General features: G+C 38.6%; 1 protein-coding gene and 3 pseudogenes across 4 annotated transcripts in view; 1 reads left to right on the top strand and 3 right to left on the bottom strand.

Annotated features, from left to right (window-relative positions):
- LOC149191597 (RNA helicase family protein) overlaps positions 1-26,644 on the top strand; it is a 361,001-nt gene that overhangs the window by 174,285 nt on the left and 160,072 nt on the right. For all 4 annotated transcript variants that reach the window (XM_089404354.1, XM_089404355.1, XM_089404357.1 and 1 more), the window contains 2 exons: positions 7,981-8,184; positions 8,305-8,445. In XM_089404354.1, the coding sequence (XP_089260480.1) occupies positions 7,981-8,184; positions 8,305-8,445 (345 nt within the window). The remainder of the gene's footprint in view (positions 1-7,980; positions 8,185-8,304; positions 8,446-26,644) is intronic.
- LOC149191600 (thioredoxin M-type, chloroplastic pseudogene) lies at positions 84-825 on the bottom strand (annotated as a pseudogene).
- Positions 20,795-21,741, bottom strand: LOC149191599 (putative strigolactone esterase DAD2 pseudogene; annotated as a pseudogene).
- Positions 22,176-26,644, bottom strand: part of LOC149191598 (protein DETOXIFICATION 40-like) — a 33,659-nt pseudogene continuing 29,190 nt past the window's right edge.

Raw genomic sequence — 26,644 nt, 5'->3', positions numbered from 1 at the left:
GACCAACCAATATGCCAGTTGAACAGGGGTTCCAGAGATTCAAACTACCACCATCATTCAAGCATAAGAAGACTTACTACAGGCTAGCCCAGGGAATCCAAAGGTTTGCTACCTCCACCCGCCAACCAGTGAGGGAATCCAAATTTTGTTGTTTGGAAATTCATGTCAGACAACTTTACTCTTCTACTGGTGGTCCAGGTATTTTTTTCAACAATTGTTATTAATGTAGTCTTAGGCACAACTCCAATTAGTGTCTTTCTTCTCTCCACTCCTGAAAACCATAACAGTTGGAATTCTTTGCATACCATATTCAGTGGCAATATTAGGACATCCATGAGTGTTAAGTTTCCAACACATGATCTTACTAGCATATTGCTTTGCAAATTCATCTTTTAGCGCTGCAATCATCCGACAGGTCCACACCATAGAGTCCAAAAGTCTACAAGTACAGGAATGTCATTCTCCAAGACCAACGGCTGCCAAGTTGATTTGTTGACCTCCAGATCCTGAGTTGCTGTTTCCTGTGCTTCACAAACAACTCCTCTTGGATGTGGCTTCCTTGTTGTCTTATATAGAGATTTTTTATAACCAGAGAAACAAGTGGAAGAGGATCTAAGTCTCAATCCATTGCAAATGAGCAAACCGGCTCGACCTCTAGCCTTTTTAGAATGTAATGGATGGGTGTATGTACATGAGGATGAAGAAGTCGCTGTGGTGAAACAATGAGAGGAAAGAATGTAATGGAGGGGCATATGTACATGAGGATGAAGGAGCCGCCACAATGAAACGATGAGAGAAAACACAATTTGCAGATGATATCGCCATTGCCAATGTAATCACCCATTGTGTAGTTATACACGTCTCTTCAACATCTACGTGACAGATTCTCAACACCATACAATGATCACCCTCTGCGTAGATGCCCCATCTCTTCTATCAACTGTGTTATGGGTCTTTGTAGTAATGCCATTCTCATCTGCTGTGCAGGTTTCCCTCTCTTCTCTCGCTGCTCCCTTTCCGCTCTCACTCTGTCTCCCCTGCCTAGCCGACATTCCATGAGTACCCCTTTCACAATTTCTCTTGTCTGAATTTTGCCTGCTAGTAGTTAGTGTCTAGTCTGGCCTAGATTCTGTGGACCAATCAAATGTTGCCCATTTGTCCATCTTGTTCCTTGTTTTTGTGTTAGTTTTCCTTTTCATTATTAGTTGGTTTTGTATCTTCTTGCTAGTCTTGCAAGCTAATCACTGAAATGCCACCTGCCACTTTGCTTGCCATCTATTAGTCCACATGGCTATAATAAGAAAACCAAAGTATGTCCCAAGCAGAAATCCTCCTTAGCCCTGGAACCTGTGTCCCTACTAAGCTAATAACAACACAAATCATAAAGATTCCCTTGATAAAACCACATACCAACATGCAAGTGTGCAACATGAGCTTGTAGAAAATTGTCCCTTTACAAATCCTTAGGGACTATGTTGTAAAGCAACATTAACTTGATCAAGAAGAACCCAATATCTGTTTGCTATAGATTGCTAGAAGAATGTGTAGTGAAGAACACACACCCCAGGGACAAACATATCTTGAAACAAACCCTGAACAACCATAATGATGTGAAGATACAAGAAGGAAAGCACAACATGAGAATAGTAGAAAGAGTTAATGGCAAAAGTGTCACTAATAGATTCATATAAACCAGAGAAAGAATGGCCCTCATTGTGAAAGAAACAAGCACTCGACTAGACAAAAGTATGAAAAGCACAAACAATAGGATATCTAAGCTTCTATCACGACTTGCAATTAGAAATCCTTAAGAGCTCAAGCTAGCGCATGGCCTTCATGGGTAGATGCACAATGCAATGCCAAATATGACATGAAACACAAAGTCGTTGGGCAACCTTCAAACACCTTGTTTGCATGCAAATACTCTATTCATATCCCATCATAGGCAAGTTCTTGAAAGCTTTGATAGGAGGGAAGGAAACCAAGCATTTCGTGAAATGAAGAATAAGAACACAAGCCTTTTATTTCAACAACAAAACATTAACAACCCTTGAAAAATGTGTAAAAAACAATGTGGTTGTTGTCATTGCCTAAATGTTGCAAAAGGCCATACCCATGCTATGCACCAAGAATACTTGGGCTCCACTCTTAATGTAATAGTAATATTCTCCATAACTTGTCTTGTAACTAGTTAGCATAGTTATGATGGAGAAGCCCTAACATCATTTGGTGCATGAGGTGAATGTTTGAAAGGGAGACAAGTGTCTACACTCATCTCTTTTGCTTCAGTACAATATGTATGTTGATGTTTATATATTTGTAATAAATTGTTATCAAAAGGGAATGTAAGTGGCGTTACAGGGGAGCGCCGCCTTTGCTCTTGCTCTCGAAGCGAGCTCCAGATGGAAGTGCTCAGGGAGTGATGTCGCTCCCGAATCGCTCCCGCAAGAAAATTTCGCTTCCTAGCTTTTCTTTGCAAAAAATATTCGCAAAGACGTTGCAAACACAATTTTTTTCAAAGAAACAATAATTTTTGAGTGTGGCAGCCTTATATTCAAGCCTGTGGCCCTAATATTGATATGTAATTCATGGTATGTTAAATTCTTAAAGTAAAAGTGACATTCTACTTTAACTTTTATTTTCATCTGTTTACTTAAATTTTTAACATTACCATGAAAGTAGAATTTAAAATGTCACTCAAAATCCAGTAGATTTATTAGTTTTTCAAGATTTCAGGATTGGGGGGAGTGCAATGCTTCCATTGGATTTTGTCATGTACAAGGGCATGGAACTCGTATTTAACCAAGAGCACCAAGCCCTCTATGTACCTTGATGTTAGCGACATTGGTTGTTGAACTCCTCTATCATGACCCTACTAAAAATTTACCCATCACTCAAACAAAATCTTGTCTTGACATGCTATGTTTTTCTATCTTATGTTAATGTTTAGAGGGTGATATTAATGACAAAGATCCCAAGAGAGGCAATGATTTTGATAATATGTAGGTATTTGATGAATCATGATTTTTTTGAATGCTAGAGGCCATCTAGAGCTTGTTTGTTGATGTATTTTCAGTTCAAAGATGGATTGCATTGGATGCTATTTTGGTTATGTACACCCTTACATGCTATATAAATGAGAACTTGTAAATTGTAAACCTGTGGTTGATGAAGATTATAACTACTAGATGATTGATGTTATATGGTTTAATCCTTGTTTCTACGCTTTTTATAACTAATTGATCGTTCTACTTGCTTTTGTTGACAACTTGACATATATGCATCAAAATATATAAAAATATATATCATATAAAATTCACTCCCGATTCGCTCTCAACCTTGAAGTTTCTAAAAATCGCCGTTCCCCACTCCCGCTTCTGCTCCCTGCTTCAAAGCAGCCTTGGATGTAGGAATACTAATAAATCATTGCTGTTATTGTGTAAAGTTATATATGCAAGATAAAATATTTAGTAATAAGCATACTTTGGTGGTTTTGTTATATTAGGTGGTCCTAGGAATACTATATATGATGTAAACACATTTTAAAAGATAGGAGATAAAGAAAAGAATTTTTCCATATAGTAATTATTTCGCTACGTCGAGTCTTTATAGCCACATATTTATATAATAAAATACTTGCTTAACATTTTCCATGCAAAAGTGGGTCGCATATATAGAATATGTAGTTTCCATTTGTCTAAAAATAGGGCAATCCAATTTGCATCAAATGCAAAGTTTTTGCCTAGGCATGATAAAAAATGAAATGGTAATGTTAAAGCTGAAAATAACTGAAAATGGAGATCACAAAGGAACAAAATGTTGGTTCTAGGAGTAACTATAGAATTGCAAATGTTGGTTATAGGAGTAACTATAGAATTCCAACCAAGGTTGTTTACCTGAATACAACGTTGTTAGCTTTCAGCTAGAATTTAATTTTTTTGTTATTTTTTGTAATTTTTTTATTTTTATTTTTAATTTTTAATTCATTCGAGGGAACATCCTTGTGAGGATTCCCAAGAGATGCTTCCTTGCATTCGTGGATGGCATGCCTAGTAAACTTGTTGATGTAGACTAGTGTGCCTTGCCCAAGGTATTTGAATTTTGAACTGCACAGTCTCCATCACAAAACTAGCCAAATGCCCAACAAGATCGCTGACAAGAGATTGAGCTAGTCCCTTGGGAATTTTAAATTGAAGCACATAGGGGTAAGATTTGATCCACTTTTTTGTAGGTCATTTAGTATTATCTCTATGGGTGCAAGCACACGTTTGACTACTACTGGTGACTTGTGTTATCGGATCCACAGGGTCTTGAGATCTGCGGATTAGCGTTTCAAAACTGGATATGGATACAGATCCACCCAGATCCATGTAGGATCTGCCATGTAAACAGATCCTTCAAACCCGGAAATGGATCCTATGCTACTGAAATGGATCTTGTGCCAGCTAGCCCTCACATGCTGGATCCCAAGCAAATAATGTTATAGTTTCTATTATTATTATTATTTTTTTCTATTATAATTATTAATTTTTTTTTTTTTTAAATATATGCCACTTGTTTGGAACCCTAATTGACAAATATTCTGTGTAGACCTTTAGTTGAATTACTTATTATTATTCTTTAGGTTGTATAACTGCATAGGTAAGTTATTAATTACCTGTAGCCGGCAGGCCATATAGCACATGATAATGCTAGCAGGAAATGTCTAAGACATTAAAATTTAAATTTTAAATTTTTGATAATGCTAGCAGGAAAGCTTTGAGACAATATATAGATAATCATTAAAAGTATATAAAATCTATTTGGTTTTCATTTTTCTTTGTGTACAAATGATGGCTGTGTCATTAATAACTTAATTAGATCAATCCCATCCAACTCTAGGTAAAGAATCCTCTTAGAACATTATGATACGTAGACTATTGCATGTTTTCAAACAGTGTACAATATTACTCTACCGTTGTAACTAGCTGGGATTTTTTGGATTTTAAGGCAGATTTCAAGGAAGATGACTGGTTGACCATGATGTAGAGTTGAAATATTCAAATGATGAGGATGTAGACCCATTTTTGGATTAGTTAGATCCAGTGTTTTCAAAACCATTTTTAAAAACCGGTTACCGGTCTAACCGGCCGGTTAGCAAGGCTGTCGGTCTAAACCGGCCAAAAAACCCGGTTGGAAAGGCCATTTCGCCTTTTTTTTGCCCTAACCGGTGAAAACCGGCCGGTTTAGGATGGAACCGGCTGGTTTGTATCAAACCGGCCGGTTCTGTCCTAAACCGGCCGGTTTTAGGCACGCCCACTGTAAAGTTATAAAAGCATATTTTTGACTGTGTTTTAGGGGTTTTGGGGGGAAACTAAGGGTGTTTCAACCCTAACAATGTTGGAAATTAATGGTAATGTTAAAGTAAAAGTGACATTTCCTTTAATTTTCATTTTCATCCTTTTACTTAAATTTTTAACATTACCATGAAATGACTCAGGATGTTTGAGAGTGGTTTTGACCTCATTGGATTTCATATGGAGAAACTAGAATTTTAGATTTCACTCAAAATTCAGCAGACTTAATGGTTTTCAGGATTTCATGGTTTGGGGGTAAACAATAAATGCAATCGGAGCTCCAAATGATGAGAAAAACTCCTGATCTAGATCCCATTGTGTTGGACGATATTGATCCAACATCAGAGTGGGTGGAGGAGACTGAAGAACCTGTGTTTGAGGCTGATTTTGATATCGACTTGGCTTTAGCAAGGTATGAAGCAGATTATGTGGTGGCATCAGAACCAGGATTAGTAGCGGCATCAAGGAAAGGCAAAGAACCAATGGAAGGCTCTAGTCATGCAGGTCGACAAACTCGTGCTTCCATTAGGTCCACTTCTATTGTCATTGGTGGCATTGATACTGAGGTTGCAGATCAGGCTAAGGCATCCGCAAACTCTGAACCAGATGATGTCTATGTAGCTCCTGATGATGATCCTGTGTCTAATAGTGGTGATGAACTTGATGATTGATCATGTGTACACCGTAGACTTGTAGTAGGCCAATGGCCTCATAGCTTGCAGCATTGTTTTTGGACTTTATAGGCCATTTAGAGCCTCATTTCTTATGTATTTTGCTATTTTGTCGATGATATGTATTGCACTTGGTGCCATTTTGATATATTCACCTTTACATGGTATATAAATGATCAAACTTTGCATATTTTGTCTCTATTGGCTAGGAATCATGGTTTTACATCTCAAAAATAGTTTGTTTCATTAAAAATTAATTATTTAATGTATTTTTTTAAAACCGGTTCGTTTAGACCAAACCAGTCCCGGTTAGACTGGTTCCGGTCGGTAAACCGGTTCGTTAGGTGGACCGGTCCGGTCACCGATTCCGGTTTTAAAAACATTGGTTAGATCTACTCTACATCATCATATGAACAGAGTGATCATTGATTTTTTTTTTTAAATAATCTATGTGGTTCACGGACCTGGAGATCGGCGACTGCTACGCCCAGAAAATATTTGGTACCAAGGAGATCCACCTGAAGGGATGACTTCTTGCTGGTTCAACCACAAAGCGTGACCCTGAGAGTGTTGGGAGAATTGAACCCGTGACCTCTCAAGAGCAAAGTTGCATTAACGATGAGGACTCGACTAATTGAGCCAACCCTCAGGGCTAACAGATTAATCATTGATGAGACACTTAGTTTTGTATTTACAGTTATCCTTTTTGTATAGGGCATGATGCATCATGATTTCAGTCTTCAGATTTATAAAATATGATTTCAGTTCTAACTTCTAATGTTGTGATCCATGAATGGTTTTGATATTTAACTTTGAAAATAATTTTTAAAATTAAAAAATATTTATTGTATCTTTGTACATTTTGTTCCCCACCATATCCAGATCTTGGCTTTTCAAAAATCTGTTGGATCCGTATCCATATACAAATCAGCATCCGTATCCATTTCCTGGTAACTTAGCTGGTGACCACATGGCCCTAGAAAAAATCCTCAAGGTTGTTGAACTTTGTCTACTAGTGAAAGAAATCCCCAAGCTCCTGAATAAATGAGATATGTTGCATGTTTGCTCATAATTTTGTAATAATGTTGTAGTCCTAGGTCTTTATAAATAAATTGTTTACAAAAGTCCACTTTCATGTAATGAAGACCTAAGTATCCTTTAGGGTAACTTGGGCCTCAATATTGGGCTTCTCTATCTTGATTCTTTCGTATAAGTAGGGGTTCACACTCTCTTTGGAATGTTTTATTTAATCTTTCTGTTCAACAAAGTTTCTTTGGAGAGCTCTTCCTCGATATAAGGATGGATTTGTTCTTGTAGTACACTTTGGTGTGCAAGTGCCTACAATATTCTTTTGTTTTTGACAAAGATGCCTTTTTGTTCCCCTGTACACGGATGACAGCGAGTCCTATTGCTGGAAAGTTCACTAGCAGAAAAATCCAAAAATCCAGGGGCCTTCCCTTTCAGAAAGTTAAAATAAATTTGTTTAAAAACATTTTTTTTATTAAATATTATGTGTGGCTCTGTGCAAAGCCCTAGGATGTCACTGTTGGATACATTATTGCAGCTACAAAACCCTAATGTTTTGCCATTATGCAAGCTGTTGTGTTTTCAACAAGCAACAAAGAAGGATAAGCATAGGAGGATTTCTGAGATGTCTTTTTCTAAGAATTTTTTAGTGCTGGTTAGTAGTTAGCATCAAAGGAATATTATGATCATGGAATTTGAGCTTTAAACATTTTAATTTTGGAATTTGAGCGCATGAATCTTATTATTTGTCCTTTTAATTTATTAGACACCACCCTATTGAGAGTATAAATCATTATTAGTGTTCAATGTTGAAGTGGAGGAAGAGATTGAAATATGTTGCTGTGGTGTGAAACCAGCCTATAATTTAGATCCTTGAGTGCCTAATTATTTACTTGGCAATGCATATTATTGCTACTATTGATTTTTAATTTAATACTATGTAACAGGTTCAAGATCCAGATCTTAGGGGAGTCAGTCATGTGTTGGTGGATGAAATTCATGAGAGAGGCATGAATGAAGATTTTCTAATAATAATCTTGCGGGACCTTCTTCCTCGTCGTCCTGATATACGCCTTGTTTTAATGAGTGCAACCATCAACGCAGAACTTTTCTCTAAATATTTTGGTGATGCACCGATGATTCATATACCAGTCAGTATATTGTAATTGCATTCTGATATAATTCTCTCTGGGTGGTTTATTTTATATTGCCTTGTAGATTATATTTTTTCCATGAACAACTAAGATGGAGCCAGTGTGAGTTTATTGCAGGGTTTCACTTTCCCTGTCAAGGAGCTCTTTTTAGAGGACATTTTAGAAACAACAGGTTACGTTGCAAGTTCCCATGATAGTGCAAGGAGAAAACGAAAGCAACTAGAGAAGAAGAACGATCCTTTGACTGACATGTTTGAGGCAAGCTTTAGCTTTTCCCCTTTAGAGGCAGGTTCAATTGTTGCTAGTATCTTTTCGTTCTTGAAAAATAGAAATGACAATAAATCAACTGCTGAAGTGTGATTTGTATCATAATTTGTAAATGGTATCCCATTTTTGGCAACTAACTTTTGAATTGATTCAGTCTCATATTTTGGTATTTCTGTTATTTGAAAGCCAGCAAATTATCTAGAGAGAAATTTGCAGCATAAATGTGCAATACCTCTTGATCGTGTCTAATATTCTCCTGAAAATGAAAATCGACTTTATTATTTTGAAATGATCCTAGCAATTCTTCTTAAGGATGTAATATATATTTAATTAAAACTTACCGTCTTTCTCTTTCCTGGAAAAAGATGATGGAGGTGTGACTATATCCTGATTTCTTATTAGAAATAAGCAGTCACATCACTCATGATTCAGTAAGGGTTTGAGGATTACAACACGACTTTAAGCTGGGCCTAGAACACAAATCTTCAGTTAGATATGCTTACTGTCATAATGAGAAAGGTGGTACACTAAATATAGATTCGGAAATAAGTCCAGAACAAATGCATATAGGCTTTCTGTTTTCCGTTTTGATTTAGATGAGAAACAATAGTTATCCCGAATATCTCTTCCTATTTACTCAAGCACATCGGTTTGTGAATAAAACAAATCCTAATGGTGATACTGTCACCAGCACAATCTGAAGTTGAACGTCATGTTCAATTTTCAGTAACTGTGGTAACTTAAAGCATTTAACACAAGAACTTTTGTATTCTCTTATGGATTCATTTATACAAGAATATCAGCAGTTTAACAACATTAAAGGCCTAGCAAACACGTTTGTTTAGATATACAGCATCATATGAAATTGATGCTAGAGAAGTGCTAATGATAATATTACCAAGGATTTGAACATGGAACTAATTGATGATTGTAGCTAACGCAAAAGTTGTTGTCAAACTGGAACCCTCTGATGTATGACATTTACGTGCATAGATCAACATTTGAAGCATATGAGCAAAACCTTAAATGACTGTAGTGACATATAATTGAGTGGTATCTGCTAAAAGATTATTGTTAAGTTATTCTTCCACCCATTTAAGTAACTCTAGCCTAGAGCTAATAAGTTTCTGTAAAATGACTATATTGGGTAGGGTCATATATATAATAAAGAAAAGAGGCTGACCCTCTTCTTTCCATGTCTTGGGGATAAAACTGTTACTTTTCTCTTGTTTGATCACAGTCATCTACTATACTAGTGAACCTGTACAGCAAGAAATTAAAATTTAGCTTAATTTGTTTTTATCTCTAATATGTCTTTTAACTCCAGTTATCCAGTGGATGTAACCTTTTCCATTGACATCCTCAGCTTACTCAGATTTTCTGTTTTTCTGCCTTGTTTTATGTGTTGCCAAACTCAGTGAGGCAGAACAAATTTGGGTTAGGGAAAATCCATGGAAAACTTTGCTAGAAAAAACACTAGGTGAGCAAAACTAACTCATTTTTTGGGTTTTATAGATGGGCAAGAAGGTTTTTCTGACCTTGTTGACCCATCAATAACCTGCAAATACTTAATAGTATTGAGATTGAACTGAGTACTTGGAGGTCAAACTGTGTTCCTGGTGAATCAAACTTGCTGGTGGAAAGTTTCACTTGTGGAGAAAATGAGCAAAAATAACTCATTTTTTAGGTTTTATAGATGCACAAGCCGTTTTTCCTGACCTTGTTGACCTATCAATAACCTGCGAACACTTAATAGTTCTGAGATTGAACTGAGTACATGCAGGTCAAACCTGTTCCTGGTGAATCAAACTTGCCTATGGAAAGTTTCACTTGCTTACAGGTTTGGTTTGATTTGTGAGTCCAGGTCAAAACCAGCGAGTTTAATAACATTTCTTATTTCATATTTTTCCCATTCAGAGCAAATGGATAAGGGAGAGATAATGTGGTATTATATATGCTCCCCCTTGGTAAAGAAAACTTTTCTTGATTGCAAAAATAATGTAGAATTGAGCATGTGTTTGGTCTATTGGATGTGGTGAGGAGATCAGTTTTGTATTAACATGGTCACCTAGTTGAAGAACCCATATTGGGTGTGGGTTGTTAGCTTGCGAGATTACTCCGAAAGTGTTTGCACCATGCTTGAGGTTGTTTTATGTGATGTGGAGTGCATGGTCTATGGATGGCCATTGGTTGTATTGTGATGGAGATACCTGTTGGAGTTGGCTTGTTTATTGATTGCTATGCCTTGTCTTGATGCTTGTGTGGCATTTTTACTTGGAGCATTGTAAAACTATGGTGCTTGGTGACTTTTTCATGTATTCAGCACATGGAAGTGATTGCCTTCTTAGGATGATGACTTGCATTGGTTGAAGAGTGTTAGGCTACTTGGAGGATGGATTGACCCCTAGATGGCATGGAGACAGTTGGTTGCTTACATGAAGGCTTACATGAGATGCTTGAGTCAAGGAGTGAACATTTAAGTGAGGTGAACCTAGAGGTACAAATGTTCGAGGAGGGGCATTGGAGCACTGGACGCCTATAGAGGAGGAGCATTAGGCATCATGTGATGTGATGTGGGGTGCATGGTATATGGATGGCCCTTGTTTGTAATATGCTTGTCATACATATTGGAGTTGGCTTGCTCATTGATTACTATGTCTTATCTTGATGTTTGTGTGGCATTTTTCTTTGGATCCTTGTACACCTATGGAGCTTGGTGACTTCTTCATGTAGTTAGCACATGGGGGTGATTACTTCCTTAGAAGGACAAATTGCATTGGAGTTTGGGGACAAGAGTGTTGGGCATCTTGGAGGAGAGCATTGAGACACCCGGTTGCTTACATGGAGGCCAACAATAAGCAACAATTATCACTTCTAAGTATGCACATCTAGTTATGCACTTGGTTTTGTGGTCTTTGCCATATTTGCAAGGATGGATTACAAATTTTGGGGTTACTAGGCGTACGACAAAACACAAGTACCTTCTCTCGAGTCATAGTGATCAACATAAGGAAGAGAAGGTAACTATTGAAAATGACTCAACTCTCCTAGTTTTTGGTTGTAGTTGACAATGATAACTTTCAGAATGTTCTCCATATTTCTAGGGTTGACCATATCTTCTATTTCTTGCATTAAACACACCAACACAAAGGTGGAATAGTGGTTGGATAAATGCGCTGTAAAGGATATTAGTGACAATTTCAAAGTTGTTTCCTTGAGAGTTTAGATATTGTGATGAATCTTAGGATATGTACAAGTTGGGTGAGAATTCTTCATCTCTTGCCGAGGAGAAATTCATTGTACATGTCGCCAATGTAGATGATGACAACATACTATGTCATTATTGTTTGGGTCATACCAATTATGGATCGTTGAGACACATGATTCATCTTAACCTTGGTAATGGTATGTCACAAGTCAACCCTCCCAGTGGTGTTTGCAAGAAATGCGTGATGAGAAAACAACATTGAGAGTCCTTTTATAATGACCAATCAAGGGGTGCTCCAAGCCCCTTGAACTAATTCATGGTGACATTTGTGTCCCCATGGCCACCCCTTCTCTTGGGGGAGTGTAACGAATAAAATATATAAATAATATAAATATAATGTAGAAGATAATAATCATAAATAATAGTTAGTTAACTTACTAATTAGGTTGAAGAGGCATGTCTAATAGGACATGTCTCTTCATGAAGAGTCACTTGCGTGATATATAAGCAAGCCTCTTGTTCTCATTGTAATTCATTATCATTCTTATTCTTATTCACATATTTAATATAATATTTATATCCTTAATGGATAATTTGATATTCCAAGTTTTCTGGAATAATTAATTAGTAGAAGGAACTTTGTTCGCTTCATTTGGTGTCAGAGCAGTTCGGTCCTCTAGGTTGCTTAACCGGTGCACAGAGCTCGTTCTCCTATCCAAGTCTTTGACTATCGAAATTCGTCAACCTTGTTGTCGTATTTAGGAGTTTCTCCTTTTCTCCGTTTTTCTAGGCCTTTGGCCATAAAAAAAATTCACCAAAAAAAATATAAAAGTAAATAAATAAAAAAATAAGAAAAAAAGTAAAAGAAAAAACAAAACAGATACAAAATCTCATACCAAGTATATTTAAAACTTTTACGTGGAGAAGCCCGTGGTTTTAAAAACAACCCATGGTAATTGCCCATGGTATTTTAAAAAGTTAAAAGAAAAAAAAAAGAAAAACAAAAAACAAAAGGAATACGTTTTACTTTTTATGTGGAGAACATTTTAACGGAGGTTTTAAAAACAACCCATGGTAATAGCCCATGGTATTTTAAAAGTTAAAGAAAAAAACAAGGATACAAAGGCTCTTATGTGAAAGGTAAATATTACTTTTTACAAGAGGTTTTAAAAAAAAACCATGGTAATAGTCCATGGTATTTTAAAAGTTAAAGAAAATACAGGGATACAAAAGCTCTTACGTGAAAGGTAAATATTACTTTTTACAAGAGGTTTTAAAAACAACCCATGGTAATAGCCCATGGTATTTTAAAAGTTAAAGAAAAACAAGGATACAAAAGCTCTTATGTGAAAGACAAATAATACTTTTTAAGTGAACATGACGTGACCTTTATATTTATTAAGTGTGGTGACATCATAAAAATTTATATTAAGTATGACTTTTATATTAAGTGGGGTGACATAAAAATTTATCAAGGGAGTAATTAAGTATATATATAAAAAGGGAGATAAAATAAGTTAAAAGAAAAAATAATTCCATACAAAGTTAAAATGATGAAGGAAGAAAGGTTTTCCTATAATGGTCTTTCAGTTACAGATAATAGAGTAATTACATTAAAAGGAAATATCGGAAGAGAAGTTAATGTCGCCATTAACCCAAGCAATGATAAAAATTATATCAACATCAACTTGGCAAATCAACTATTAATTCTAGAGCTAAGCATTAGTGTAAAGAAAAATATTTTTGACCAAAACAAGTATAAAATTAGTGATCTACAAGTGACAAAGGTCATTATGACTACATATCTCAATTTCATGTTGTAAGGACGGATAGAAACACTGACATCATACTCGGTCAACCTTGGTTTAAGGATTTGGGTACATTCATGTTAAACATAAAGAAACAAGTTTTGATGTTTCCTTATAAACGGAAGATGGTCATGTTTTGAGACATAACAAGTAAATCAAATTATCCATTAAGGATATAAATATTATATCAAATATGTGAATAAGAATAAGAATGATGATGAATTACAATGACAACAAGAGGCTTGCTTATATACCACGCAAGTGTCTCTTCATGAAGAGTCATGTCCTATTAGACATGCCTCTTCAACCTAATTACTAGCTTAACTAACTATTATTTATGATTATTATCTAAACCCTAAACCCTAAACCACAACAAATCACTAGGGGAAGGCTGGACCACTCACCCTATGATTGTGTCTCAACAGGAGAAGGATGATCCACTCGTCTTGCCTACATAGCAAACCACTAGGGGAAGGCTGAACCACTCACCCCTATGGTTGCTCATCTCTCCAAGAAGTACCCCAAGCCCCCTGGAGCTCCCAAAGCTCAATATCCATATCATACAGGACCCTCAGGAGAGGGTCTCTTCACGACTCCTAGTCGTTCTCAGAAAGTCAAGAATTTGACCTTTCCCAGGGGCTTCGACAGAATATCGATGACCTACTTATCAGTCCCAATGTGTTGGAGCCTTATTGCTCCTCGTTGTATCATATCCCAGATAAAGTGGTACCTAATGTCTATGTGCTTGGAGCGATCATAAAATACAAGATTCTCTGATAATCAGATCCCACTCTAGTCGTTGCAAAGGATCATGGTGGTATCCAGCACATGTAGAAACAACTCACTGAAGAGATTCCTCAACTAGACAGCTTCACAGGAGGCCATACTCACAACTATGTATTCGGCGTTAGCGGTGCTCAAAGCAACCAACTTCTGCTTCCTGCTCATCCAGGATATCGAAGCAGAACCCAAAGAGAAACGACACCCAGAAGTGCTCTTACGATCCACCACATTCCTTGCGCAATCAACATCAGAATAATCATGTAGCCTCACATCTTCGACAGTGTATCTCAGTCCATGAGTGATTGTCCCTTGAAGTTATCTCAGAAGATTCTTGGCACCAATCCAATGTGTGTGATGAGGCTCAATCATATATTGGTTCAACTTGTTAACTGCAAAACATATTTTCGGACGAGAGTTCACCAAGAACATTAGCGCTCCTATGAGTTGACGATACTCAGAAGCATTTCCCAATTCAGGTCTGGTAGCACTACCGCATAACTTCTTAAAGTTAAGCCTAATCGGGGTTGTCACGAGCTTGCAGTCAACCATCCCAAATCTTTCCAATATCTTCAGAACATATTTTCCTAGAGATAGGAAATTTTTTCTTGGCTTTTGCCAGACTTCCAACCCTAGGAATTAGTGCATCAGTCCTAGGTCCTTCATCTCAAGTTCAGAATCCAACTCCCTCTTACGCTTGTGAATGAGAGGGTCTGCATCAGTCAGAAAGAGGTCATCCATATAAAGTACCAATATGAGAGGTTATCATCCTCAACCCTAAAGTAAATTTTTGGATCGACTTTGTTAACGCTCAAATTTGCCTCAGGCTGAGGAAGGAAAAACTCAAGGCAACATCAAACCACGCTCAGCCTCGTAGCTAGCCCTACGAGGATAGGAGAGGGCTCTCTCCGGGTAAATCTCGGAAAAATATAATCAATGAGGCTTGAGATGACTGAAATTGTAACTAATCTTAGGCTAGGTATTAAGTGCAGAGGTTTAAAGGTGATTTTTTGGGATTTTTGTTGAATCAAAGGGAAAGGCAATTTTGGGTGCGGGGATGAGACACAGTTTCTGCAGAGGTCTGATTGGAGCAAGGTAGGCAATTGTTTGATGCCTTAAAAGCTAATGAGGTGAGTAGATCAGACAGGTGAGGAGCTAAGGAGAGCAAGAAAACCTCAAGAGTTCTCCCTAAACAGATGAAAACATAGGAGATCAAACAAACTTAAAGGCAGAGCATTACAGATTATGAATTCTACCTTAACACTTCATTTGTTCAATTGCTGAGGATGAGAGAAGGAAAATGATACACACAACAACTTACAAGTACTGAAAGAAGCACACCATCAAGACATAAAGCCACATGAATTCCAAACAGTGCTGCAAAACCCTGGTCTTTCCTTTGCCAAAATGCTGAAGTAAAATGTACAATAGAGTCTCAAAACCTTTTCCCCAAGAGTCCAACCATGAAAATGACTAAGAAAATACATAATATAGGCAAGCCAACCCATTCCCTTGCCTCTAGGGGTCGAGCTCATCATCCTAGGAGCTGTTTCAACCAATTCTAAACAAAGCACTACAATCTAGGCAGTCAAAACAACTTGCCTCTATAAGGTAGGAAACTGATTCATTCATTTAATTTTCACTTTTTAGTGAATGAATCTTCTAGAACAAGTAATAAAGTGCCAAAATTACATCATGTTTCATTAATTACATCAAGAGGAGTGAAAAAATCACATCACAAGTTAAAACTGGTCAAACTGGCTTCGTTTCCTGAGCTGAAGATGAAAATTGTGCCAAAAACCCTGTGCGCCACGCGCCTGAGCCCTATGCGCCGTGCGCATTTCCACCTGTTTTTGGGGCACTTCCCGGCATCCAAATTGAGCTCAGGTTGGCTTGTTGGAAAGCCCTGGATGTCTACTTTCCAACCCAAGTGGAATTTTCCAATTTGGTGTCCATTTGCCTTGTCAAAAATCAAATCTCCCAAGACTGGTCAAAATGTGCCAAATGAGGCTGCCGCAAGGCAGAGTGCTGTTGCAGTGAACTTTTGAATGCCTTCCTCAACTCCAAATTGAGCTCATGATAGCTCATTGGAAAGATATTTTTGTCTAGTTATCCTTTGACTCATCAAGAAAGTTATTTGGCCAACCAAGCTAGGAGAAAACCTGATTTTCCCAAAGTCACTTCAGAGGTGCATCAATTCTCCCGAGGCGATTGTATTTTTCACATTTCTCTAAAACCATGACACCTGTGTAAAAAGTGAGGGAGGTTTTTCTTCTTTGGCATGTTGTGGACAAAAACCTCTCTCAGTTTTCCAAAATTCATCTTTGATTGCTCTGAAACATATTTTGAGTGAAACTTATCCCGATGTGTGAAACAAGGAATTTTGTGTAAATTCTTGGGGAAATTTTGGGAAGTAGGGAGGGATGTTAGGAAGCAGGGGAAAGTGGAATCTTAGAGATGGAGTGAGGGGAAGGGGTCCAAAAGGGCAAAACACAGGCCTAGCCTAGAAAATTGCCAAGTTGTGGCAAGAAACTAGGGTTTGTGGAAAAATGAAGAATTTGGGGAATCTCAGTGATGGGAAGTGTTTAATAAGGTACATTAATGATAGGGGAAGGTGTATGAACATCAGGATACAAATTTTTCCGATGATTTGACCCTCCAAGAGAATTTACCTCCAAAACCTAGGAGAGGGAAATGAACCTTGCCTAGGCGCAATTGAAGCATGAACAAGGTGTAAAATGACCCAATGGAACCTGACATGATGAGGACAACCCTATGAATGATGATAGACTCAGCTGAATGATGACATAGACCGACATTTGGACAACTTTAGGAGTGAAAACAAACCCTAGACCTAATGCCTAGTGACCAAATTTTGCTTGAAGACTCTTTGAAATGACAAAATTTGACCTTGACACTCTGAGACCACTTTGTAAGAGCATATTTGATCACTGGAGGAAGGCTGGAAAGACTGACACTAACATTGGCTCCAATGGGGATGGTAGCTCCTTGGAGGTGCCAAGAACGATAGATCTTTGGGAGAGCAGACCAGCGCCTTATCCATTGGGCAATGGAGTAAAAAATTCAAACTAAAATGCATGACTGAAAACTGATGACTCAGATGACACAATTGACTCTCACTCAACTAAAAACTGACTCAATACTTAAACACAACCGACAAACTGGAAATGATGCTCAAAGTGGAGCTTATTCATCAAAACCTACTCTAACAGTTTCATTCATCACTTGATCAAGTGAAATGAAACAACCAATGCAACCAAGTAAGTATCCCGTTTGCTGTTTGAATTCTCCGCAAGTACTCACTTATGAACAACAAGAGAGAACTACTGAAAGGAAACTCCCATGACAACTTGGAAACAGATCCGTTGAATGATATGGATTCTCTATCCACCTCCAAAAACACTGCATAAGGATCTTGAAATTCAAGCACACTGGAACTTAGCTCATCCAATGGATTACTTCTCTTTTCCTCATACCATGAATGCAAACTTTGATCTGAGCCTTGTGACGAGACCTCTGCTGAAAATGAGAAAGAAACCGGCTGCTGGATCAAGTTTATATCAGTACACGTTTCAGGCTCACATATAGTCAATGGAGAAAGACTTTGACTGCAAACCTCATCCAAAACATTAGCTATTGGATCATGAAAAACTTGAAAAGACTGCTGCAACCCATTTTCTATTGGTTCCAATGTGATTACATGATTGCCTACATGCTGCTCATTCCTCACTGAAAATGTACTATGCAAATTTCCCTTCAAAAACTGAAATGATTCAAAACAGAAAGGTAGGGAACCTTCTTGTATCATTTGATCATATGTGTCAGCTTCCATGTCTTCATCTGCAACTTGACAATCAATGGCATTCGGGGGCTGCAAAGCTGAGTATGAGAAGTCTGGAACAAGGTTTTCATTGCCCTCAAGATGGTCAAAACCAAGACTTGTTGACAGCTCATTTCTGATTGCATGGAAGTTGTCTCTGATGAACTGACATGAATCAAAACAAAAAGGCAAAGATCCTTAACTTACTTCAAAATTTGCTGCGCTTTCTTTGTCATTGTCATAGCTGATATGTGATGGCTGAACATTATATTCAAGCTGCTGAAAATGAACTTCTTCCTCCCACAAACTAGCTGCTTGTTTGATTGCAAGATTAGCTTCTTTTTGGAGAACATAATCATCATCATACTGATCAAACTGAGGCAAATCATCGGTATAAAACATATCATCAAGCATGCAGGTCATATCAACAATTCTTTCTTTGCCAAGGTGATCTACAAAACAATCATTATCAAATCTATGACAACTAGGATAAGAAACAAAATGTTTTGGAGCGACCATTTGTTCTTCTTCACTCAACAAGCCATGGGCTTGAACATCATAATCATTCCTTGCGTTGATCTTGTCCATCATCTTTTCTACTGCACTTACCAAAATGTCAAGCTTCACCTCTAGAGATGTTGATTCCTCCGGATCTATGTTTTTCATCTCTTCTTCCTTCAACCTTGCCCATCGGATCAGCAGATGCGCCTCTACATTTACTGCACTGTTATGCATCTCGTGAAGTGTTGCAATATTCCTTTCTCTCAGCTGAAACTCCATTTCTGGATCAAAGGCACTCGGATAGTGCAAGAGAGCAGATCTAGGGGTAGGCCTTATCTCAACTGGCATTGAATAATAAACTTGATTAAATCTGGCTGAAAACTGTTGTACTGTCTACCCTGGCAATCTTTTCAGCTGGTTATACTCTTCTATAATCAAGAAAAGGTTCTGCCTGATCATCCACCTGTCGAGAAAAACTTTGACGAACTGCCGGAAATCTGAGATGCTCGTATCAGGCAGGGCTTTGAACCAACTCTTCAATTTGCCTTGCAAAGAAAGAGCAAAAAGCCTTATACTAACATCTTCGCTATCAACTTCAAAAAGATCTAGAAAAGACGCAAAATTATGCACATGTTGCTCAACGTTGACATTCTTACATTCACCATCAAACCTCGGCAAGTATAGATCATAGTTTTTGGGGAAAGCATGAAGAAAAGAAGGTAAAACAAGAGGTTTATACCGATCTGGAATTTTACAAGGTGTAGGGGTATGTACAGCAGGTATAGAATCAGTCTTGGTCTCTTGAGATTCATCAATTTGAAGATGGTCATCACAAAATTTAGAAGAGAGGTCTTGATCAAGCTCAAAGGTATGCAAATCTTTGGTATTCACAATCTTCAAAGGGAAAGAATCAACTGCAGGTCGAGGATCTCTTCTCAAATACAGTATACTTTGCAAAGCCTTCTTGACATTCTTGGGAAAAGAGAAGAAATAATTTATGACAAAGAACAAAATGTCTTGGATGAAATTCCAACTTGAATACCTGATCTGTCCATGTTGTCCTTTCATGTTTTTGCTGGTCGGGATAATCCTCCAGTGGAGTCTTTGGATCTGATCTCGAAAATGAGTTAGAGTCACCAGGTGAATGATTTCAGCCTTTCCAGTGTCTGATCGTTGTCCACCATCAACAATCAGATCTGAACTTGATACATGTACTGGGGTAATTAACAAGTTAGATGTCACGTTTACAAGCTAGACCGGAGATTGACTGAAGCAACGTTTATCTACTTGCGCTAATGCAAAGCAAAAGCGTTTCGAAGGCTATCTGGCATAACTTCAGGCTCCGTCTGTAGCTTATAAAACAAATGACATCAACAAGCAAACCATTTTCTTCCCCAGTATGGTCGCCACTATGTTAACGCTCGAATTTGCCCCAGGCTGAGGAAGGCAAAATTTGAGGCAACATCAAACCAAGCTTAGCCTCGTAGCTAGCCCTACGAGGACAGGAGAGGGCTCTCTCCGGGTCTATCTCGGCAAGAGGTCTTCAAAGGGGCTGAGATGACCGATAAGGAATACTGATTTTAGGCTAGTAAATTGATAGAAAGGGGTTTTTTGATAAATGAATGGGTTTTCTGGGCTGTGCGGGGCAAAGACAGCAAGAGCAGAGAAATATAATAAAAAACACAGATTATCTCCTGAGGCAAGATAGGCAAGAAATTAAACATCAAATTTGAAATAATGTGGAGTGGGTGAACTGTTTGAGAGGTTGACAAGGGCATAGAAGATGAATCCTTGTCAAACAGAAGAAAACATTTAATATGAACACTTCCTCAAGACAGAGCAAATAATTTGAATTCTGCCTTTCTCACTTAAAAATATTCATTTAGAAACGATTATGAAATGAAATAGAAACACAACAGGCTACATATGAAACAAAGGATGAGACAAATGTTAAATTTCATACCACAAGAATCTCAGGGGTCAGAGCTGCATTTTTTATTAAAATCTCTGTCAAACTGTACAATAGAAGCTCTGTTTTTCTCCTACACTAGCTCTCAGAACTCTATCTCCTTAACCTTTACAAATCATTTGCCATACAATAAATAAACTATACTAGAAGAAAACAGAACGACCCAAAACAAGGGCGCTGTTTCACCTGAAGTTACAAAAATAGAACAGAGAACAACCTTCTCCTCGAAATTTTCTAATGACTAACCAAAAAGACTAAAAATTGGAGCGCAGACCCCATTTGTATTACTAACTGAAGTCATAAATAGGAATACGAATCCTATTCTTCTGCTGTGACAGATGTCTTTGTTTATTTTTGGCTTTAGTGTTCTGACTTTTCACTTTCCTTCGCCCTTTTATTATTACAAGGAGGAAATTTAACAACTTCGCTCGCAAGATATTATGAAGTGAAGGGCCAGGTGTCAAGGATGTGCGCCAAATTCTTCTCTCCTCCAAGGCTGCACTGCATGTAATATGGCACGCTCAATGGAACCGTTATGTCCTTCTTGGTCTGGATGATGTTACACGGGGTCTTCACATCGCATATCACTCTGGAAGATGGCTTTTGCAACACAAGTTCGATTTCCAGCTTCATATTTATCAATTTACTACTGAATTCCTTTACCAGAGATGGTTCATCCATGCCAATTAGTAGAGGAACAAATCCTGAAACCCATACTGAATAGTTGGATTTCATTGCACTGAAGATTCCATCGATGTCACCACATTCGAATCCTCCCTCATAGGATTCATCGTTTAAATACCTTGGGGAACCGCATAGTAATATTAATCTTTCAAACAATCCTGTACTTGGACTTTTGATGGAGGCAAGACAGCCCACCATAGCAGAAACTGAATGACCTACGTACATACACTGATCTACTTTAAACTCATCTAAAATGGCGAGGAGGTCATTCGCATAAGCAGAGAGTGAACCAGTATATCATTCGAAGTCAAAATGGTTGGGATTGACACCGCCAGAGAATATCGGATCGAATACTATGACCCTGAAATCAGGCACCAGGTATGGAAAAATATATTTCCACATCGATTGGTCGCCTCCAAAGCCGTGTGAGAGAACCAATATCCGTTGGCCACAGCCATAAAGCTTCAAACAGTTCATGAGATTCTAACTTCACCATTTTTGAAGGGCTGGGATTCAATCCCTTTTCACCTGGGTGGCTAAGCAGAGAAGTATATATAATCGAATTGCGTGTAAAAGTCTGGGATTGTGGCTCAATCCAATCCATATAGTTGCCCAAAACACCTGGCCTGAAAGCTCCTGTAATATATTTCAGCAAGTGAAGTCTTTTCTCTGTCACTCCTCGTTCTTTCGTATTGTGTTACACATACTTATCCTCTGACATGGCGTTCTCAAAATCAGATTGAAACAGTCATAGGAACACCTACTTGCAGATTTGGAGGCGATTAGACACGATCTGGGCGCATAAATATAAACAAATTTGTGCTGGACTGAGGGCGTAGCGCCCCTGCCCAACGCGTAGCGCACCTCTGTGTGCGTAGCGCCTTTGTTTTTCTTACACTGGCCAGTGAGGCCCAATGCGTAGCGCACGCCTCAGTGCGTAGCACACACCTCCAATGCGTAGCACACACCTGACAGCACTGCCTGTATTCCATTAAGAAGGATAGATGCAGTAAGAAATGGAACCAACTCTGAGACTCTTTCTGTGACAGTCGAGCTGCTTGTGAAGAGATAACCCAAGACATTTTTGCAAAGAAGAAAAACTATTGCAAAGAATATGCTGATGACTGAAGATGTAGCGACCGAAACAAAAACTGAAAAGCATGCAGCCTCAGCATTCCCAACACCAAGTTCATTGGAGACCCTTACGCTGCAAAGAGAATATTATGAACAGGAGGGAACATCTTATGGCAACGTCGAAGCCAAGTGGTATCATCATCTCCAGAAGTATCATACTAATGCTTTGATGACCAATGTCGTGGAGCATCAGGATTAACTACCTTATGGAAAGTGGCATCTATATCAACTGCTGGATCATTCAATGTCCCAGCAAGAAAAACGAGGATCTGATAGTACCATATCTGCAGGAATACCATTATGGCTGAAAATATAGATAGTCTTAAGAATGATGGAAGTTGGCGGAATGCAATTAATTTGAAGCCCGTCCATGAAGCTTTGCATGAAGCAGAATGCATTATGTAAAGAAACTCAAGGATGGTCATAAGCCAGCACGATACATTGTGTGTCATGACAATACCAATGAGGCCTAGTTTTAGTTTGAAGGCAGTTATCCAACAGAATATAAGGTGCAAGATTAATACTCCTCCCGAGATCCAAACTATAGGTAAGACTAAACTCTGTGCATGTAAAAACTTCTGAACAGATACATTTACTGCAAATGCAAACAGTTGGGGAAGCATCCATTTCAAGAGAAGTCCTGACTTAGCAGCAATGGCAGTTGTTTGGCCAAACAGTTTGAATATAGGTTCTGCAAAAAGGCATGGAATGGACAATAAAAACTCCTGGATCTCCAATACAACAGCTACAGCTTCCTTGATAAAATGTGTCTCATCCAATATTATTCGATTCCATTTGACTGAATATAGAATAGAGGAGCTGTCCTCAAGCGGTGGGAATTGACTGCTGGCATTTGAAGAGCTGGAGAATTTGAAACATTTTGACAAATTATATATTCTAAAAAACACATTTAATGATTTCTTCTTCAAAACAGGGTTTTGAAGAAGAATCAATCTCACATTGACTGACAAGACGGAGTCTAACAGGCTTCACTCCTAGTGAATCTCAACTTCCTCTCATACCAAGCTCGTGGTGCTGGCTCAATCCATAGAGAGCTTTCTTCAACCTGCATATATGAGATTCCTGGTCATGAACCTCAAACCCCTCAGGTTGATCCACATAGTCTTTGAATTGACGGAACCAGGTGTATACTTCATCCTTCCAAGAGCTTACGGGCATCATACCAGATATGTTGGAGCAGACCAACTACAATATATTTGTGGTCTTGCTATTACTTGAGGGGAATGGTCCCCTTGTAAGTTTTCCTTCGGCACATACACCTTCATGCTCTACTTTGAACTCGGGCATCCCTATCACCATCTATCTCACATTAGGTAGGGTCTTGTAATGAAGATGGGCAAATCTCCGGTGCCATAGTTCAGATTGTAGAGATGTGTCACAAGACATGGCCCCCAATGGACTTCTTGCAACTTGATACAAAGTGCCAACCCTGAACTCAAGAGTAAAAGCATCTTTAAAATTTCTTTTACAAACACGTACCTTTCCATCGATGAATGCCACCCTGCAACCTTTGTCTTCCATTGCCGAAATGGACAATAGGTTCTTCTTGAGATTAGGTACATATAGAACTTCTTGTAAATGAATCGTGTCACCTTGATTCAATTGAAGTGTAACATTCCCTACACCCTTTACGGGATAGGTGGCATCGTCTCCAAGAACAATGTCCATGTTTGTTTTGTTCTTTATCAGATTAGAGAGAACTTCCTTGTATCTGGTGAAGTGCCTTGAAGCACCACTCTCAATAAGCCAATTCCCCAAAGTGTTCCGGGGAGAAGAAGTGGAGAGGGCCGATATTAGATAATACTTCTTTTGCTTATTGTTAACAACATTTGATTCTTCATACTTGGAGTTCCTTGGTGTCTTGGAGGGTTGACTGTTTCCATGATGTCCCACATTCCTTTTTCCTTTGTCATTGAACTTACCATTCCTTTGATTGTTGTTGTTGAAGTTGCCCCTGGAGTGATTGTGATCATCATCATGTGATGTGTCCCTTTTATTTGGACACTCCCTCGCATAGTGGCCAAACTTATTGCAAACAAAGCACTTGCCCTTCTTTCCACCCTTAGATCTGGGCTTTCCATTGAAATGACCTTTAGACCCTGCATTATTTCTCCTTTTGACATGAGCGAAGAATGCAATAGGGTTGCCTTCAGTAAAAGACATTTCTTGCTCCACGATTCTTGTTTCTTCGTGAATGCATCTCGACATCAATTCTTCAAACCCTGGAATTCGATCGTTATTGAGAATAGTGGTTCTAAATATATACCACTCGGGTGGGAGCCCTCCAAGGGTAGTGATAGTAAGTTCCTTGTCAGAAATGACTTCTCCAATCGATAGAAGATCATTCTTGATCTCAGTGATCCTTAAGAAGTAGGATTGAATATCCTCGTCCTTGCCCTTCTTAATATCCTTAAACTTATTTTTGAGAAATAAAATTTGATTTGCATCACTAACCTTAAAGATGCTTATCAATCTGTCGTAGATCTCCTTGGAGGTGTTTAGACCAGAGATGTAAGCCACCAGACGCTTGTGAATGGAATCTCTGATAATCTTCTTTGCTTTGACTTCAGCCTTGTTGTACTTGTTCTTTATAGCAGCCGATGCATTTGATGGAGGCGCAGGGATTTTACCCTTGACATAATCCGACACTTCTTGTTTTTCGAATGCCAGATCAAGCGACATCTTCCATCTATGATAGTCAGACTTTTCACGGAGCTTGTCTTCAGCAGGGAAATGGGATGAGGAACCCATTGAGCCTTTTGTCCTTGTCCAACTATCTTCGATGATTGCTCTTTCACTCTTGCTTGGGCTTTGTCTTCACCTTACCTCTGATACCATGCTAATTTTTGGTATGCTTTATGCTTAAGAGCAATTTACTTCAATTTTCTTATTAGCTCAATATCAATATTCAGTTTAGCAATCACATCAACATGATAGTAAAATGCAGATAGAACATAAACATAAATAGTAGAAGACAAGCCAAGAGGACACAAGATGTGGCACCAGCCAGGGACAAACCCCAATGTGGGGAAACCCTTGATCAATTCTTCTTATATTCTTCAATAGTTCAACAGAGAGAGAGATAGTACAAATATACAAATCTGATATTTTATGACAACAACAACAAACCCTAAGCAACAAAGTCAACACTGGTCAAACTTGTCAGATTTGACCTCCAATCAAGCTCGGTCAAAGCTCAGTCAACTCGGCCTCCAACAGCAAGATGTATTAGCCCAAACACTGCTCATAACTCTGATTTCATTCTGCTAATGATGACTGTTTTGAACTTGCTGCAACACTGCAAATCTGGGACTGGTTAGGGAACTAACCACAGTCCCTAACAACCCGTCAAATTGGCCCAAAATAGCTCCTATTGGCTGCGGCTCTCCTCCAATGGGATGATGCCCTCCACACTGCTCCTTTAGGGCAGTTTCAAGCTCAACACATAGACTAGTCTTCCCTAAAATAGCTGCAACACTCAACATGACCTTAACTAGGCCCGCGACAACTTCTTAGGAGGGTTGTCCACCCTCGAGCAAGCCCTCAAGCATACCTCCTAGCCTCGACCTCCAAGAACAGGGCCTCGTCCCTCCAACCGACAACTCTATCCTCTAAACGGACCCCTGAAACAACCCTTAAATGCCCTCATTGTCATCTACAACACACCCGAAATTCTCATGCTTCTTTCACGCTCTCAACAGGCTTCTACTTGTTGCGTTAGGGCCTCCCTTTGACTGCGGCTAGGGCCTTCCTTAACTGCATCTTTAGGCCTCTCTTGACTGTGGCTTTAGACCTTCTTGACTGCGGCTTTAGGCCTTCTTCTTGCTGCGGATTAGTGCTCCTTCCATTGAGGCTAGATCTCCCTTCAACTGCGGCTAGGGCGCCTTTGATGATTGCGTCTAGGGCTCTCTTAGATGACTGTTTCCACTACGTCTTCCTTGAGAGAAGACAAACCCAAACAAGTGGAGATAGGGAGATCATAAGTGTTGTGTGTCTCAATTGACTTCAGGTCTCCTCTATTTAAATGCAATGTTGAGGTTGAGTTGGGGGTAATTTGCTTGCTGTCCGACCTTGACAAATTGTCAATAATACAAATAAATTTGTATCTCCATAAATACATGTCAGAATCGAATGATCTTTAGATCAATCCTACACCTCTTAGAGAGAGGAATCCTAGAAAAATATCAGTTGCCATAAATAAGGTGACCCATATGGAGTTTGGCCCTAGTTGCCAATTTTAACAG

The sequence above is a fragment of the Pinus tabuliformis genome, chromosome 2_2, assembly GCF_031772625.1.
Source record: "Pinus tabuliformis cultivar Carrire ecotype Pingquan chromosome 2_2, CPIR1, whole genome shotgun sequence".
Classification (NCBI taxonomy): domain Eukaryota; kingdom Viridiplantae; phylum Streptophyta; class Pinopsida; order Pinales; family Pinaceae; genus Pinus; species Pinus tabuliformis.
Note: the sequence above shows the minus strand (reverse complement) of the source record. Positions and strands in the feature narration are given on the sequence as shown.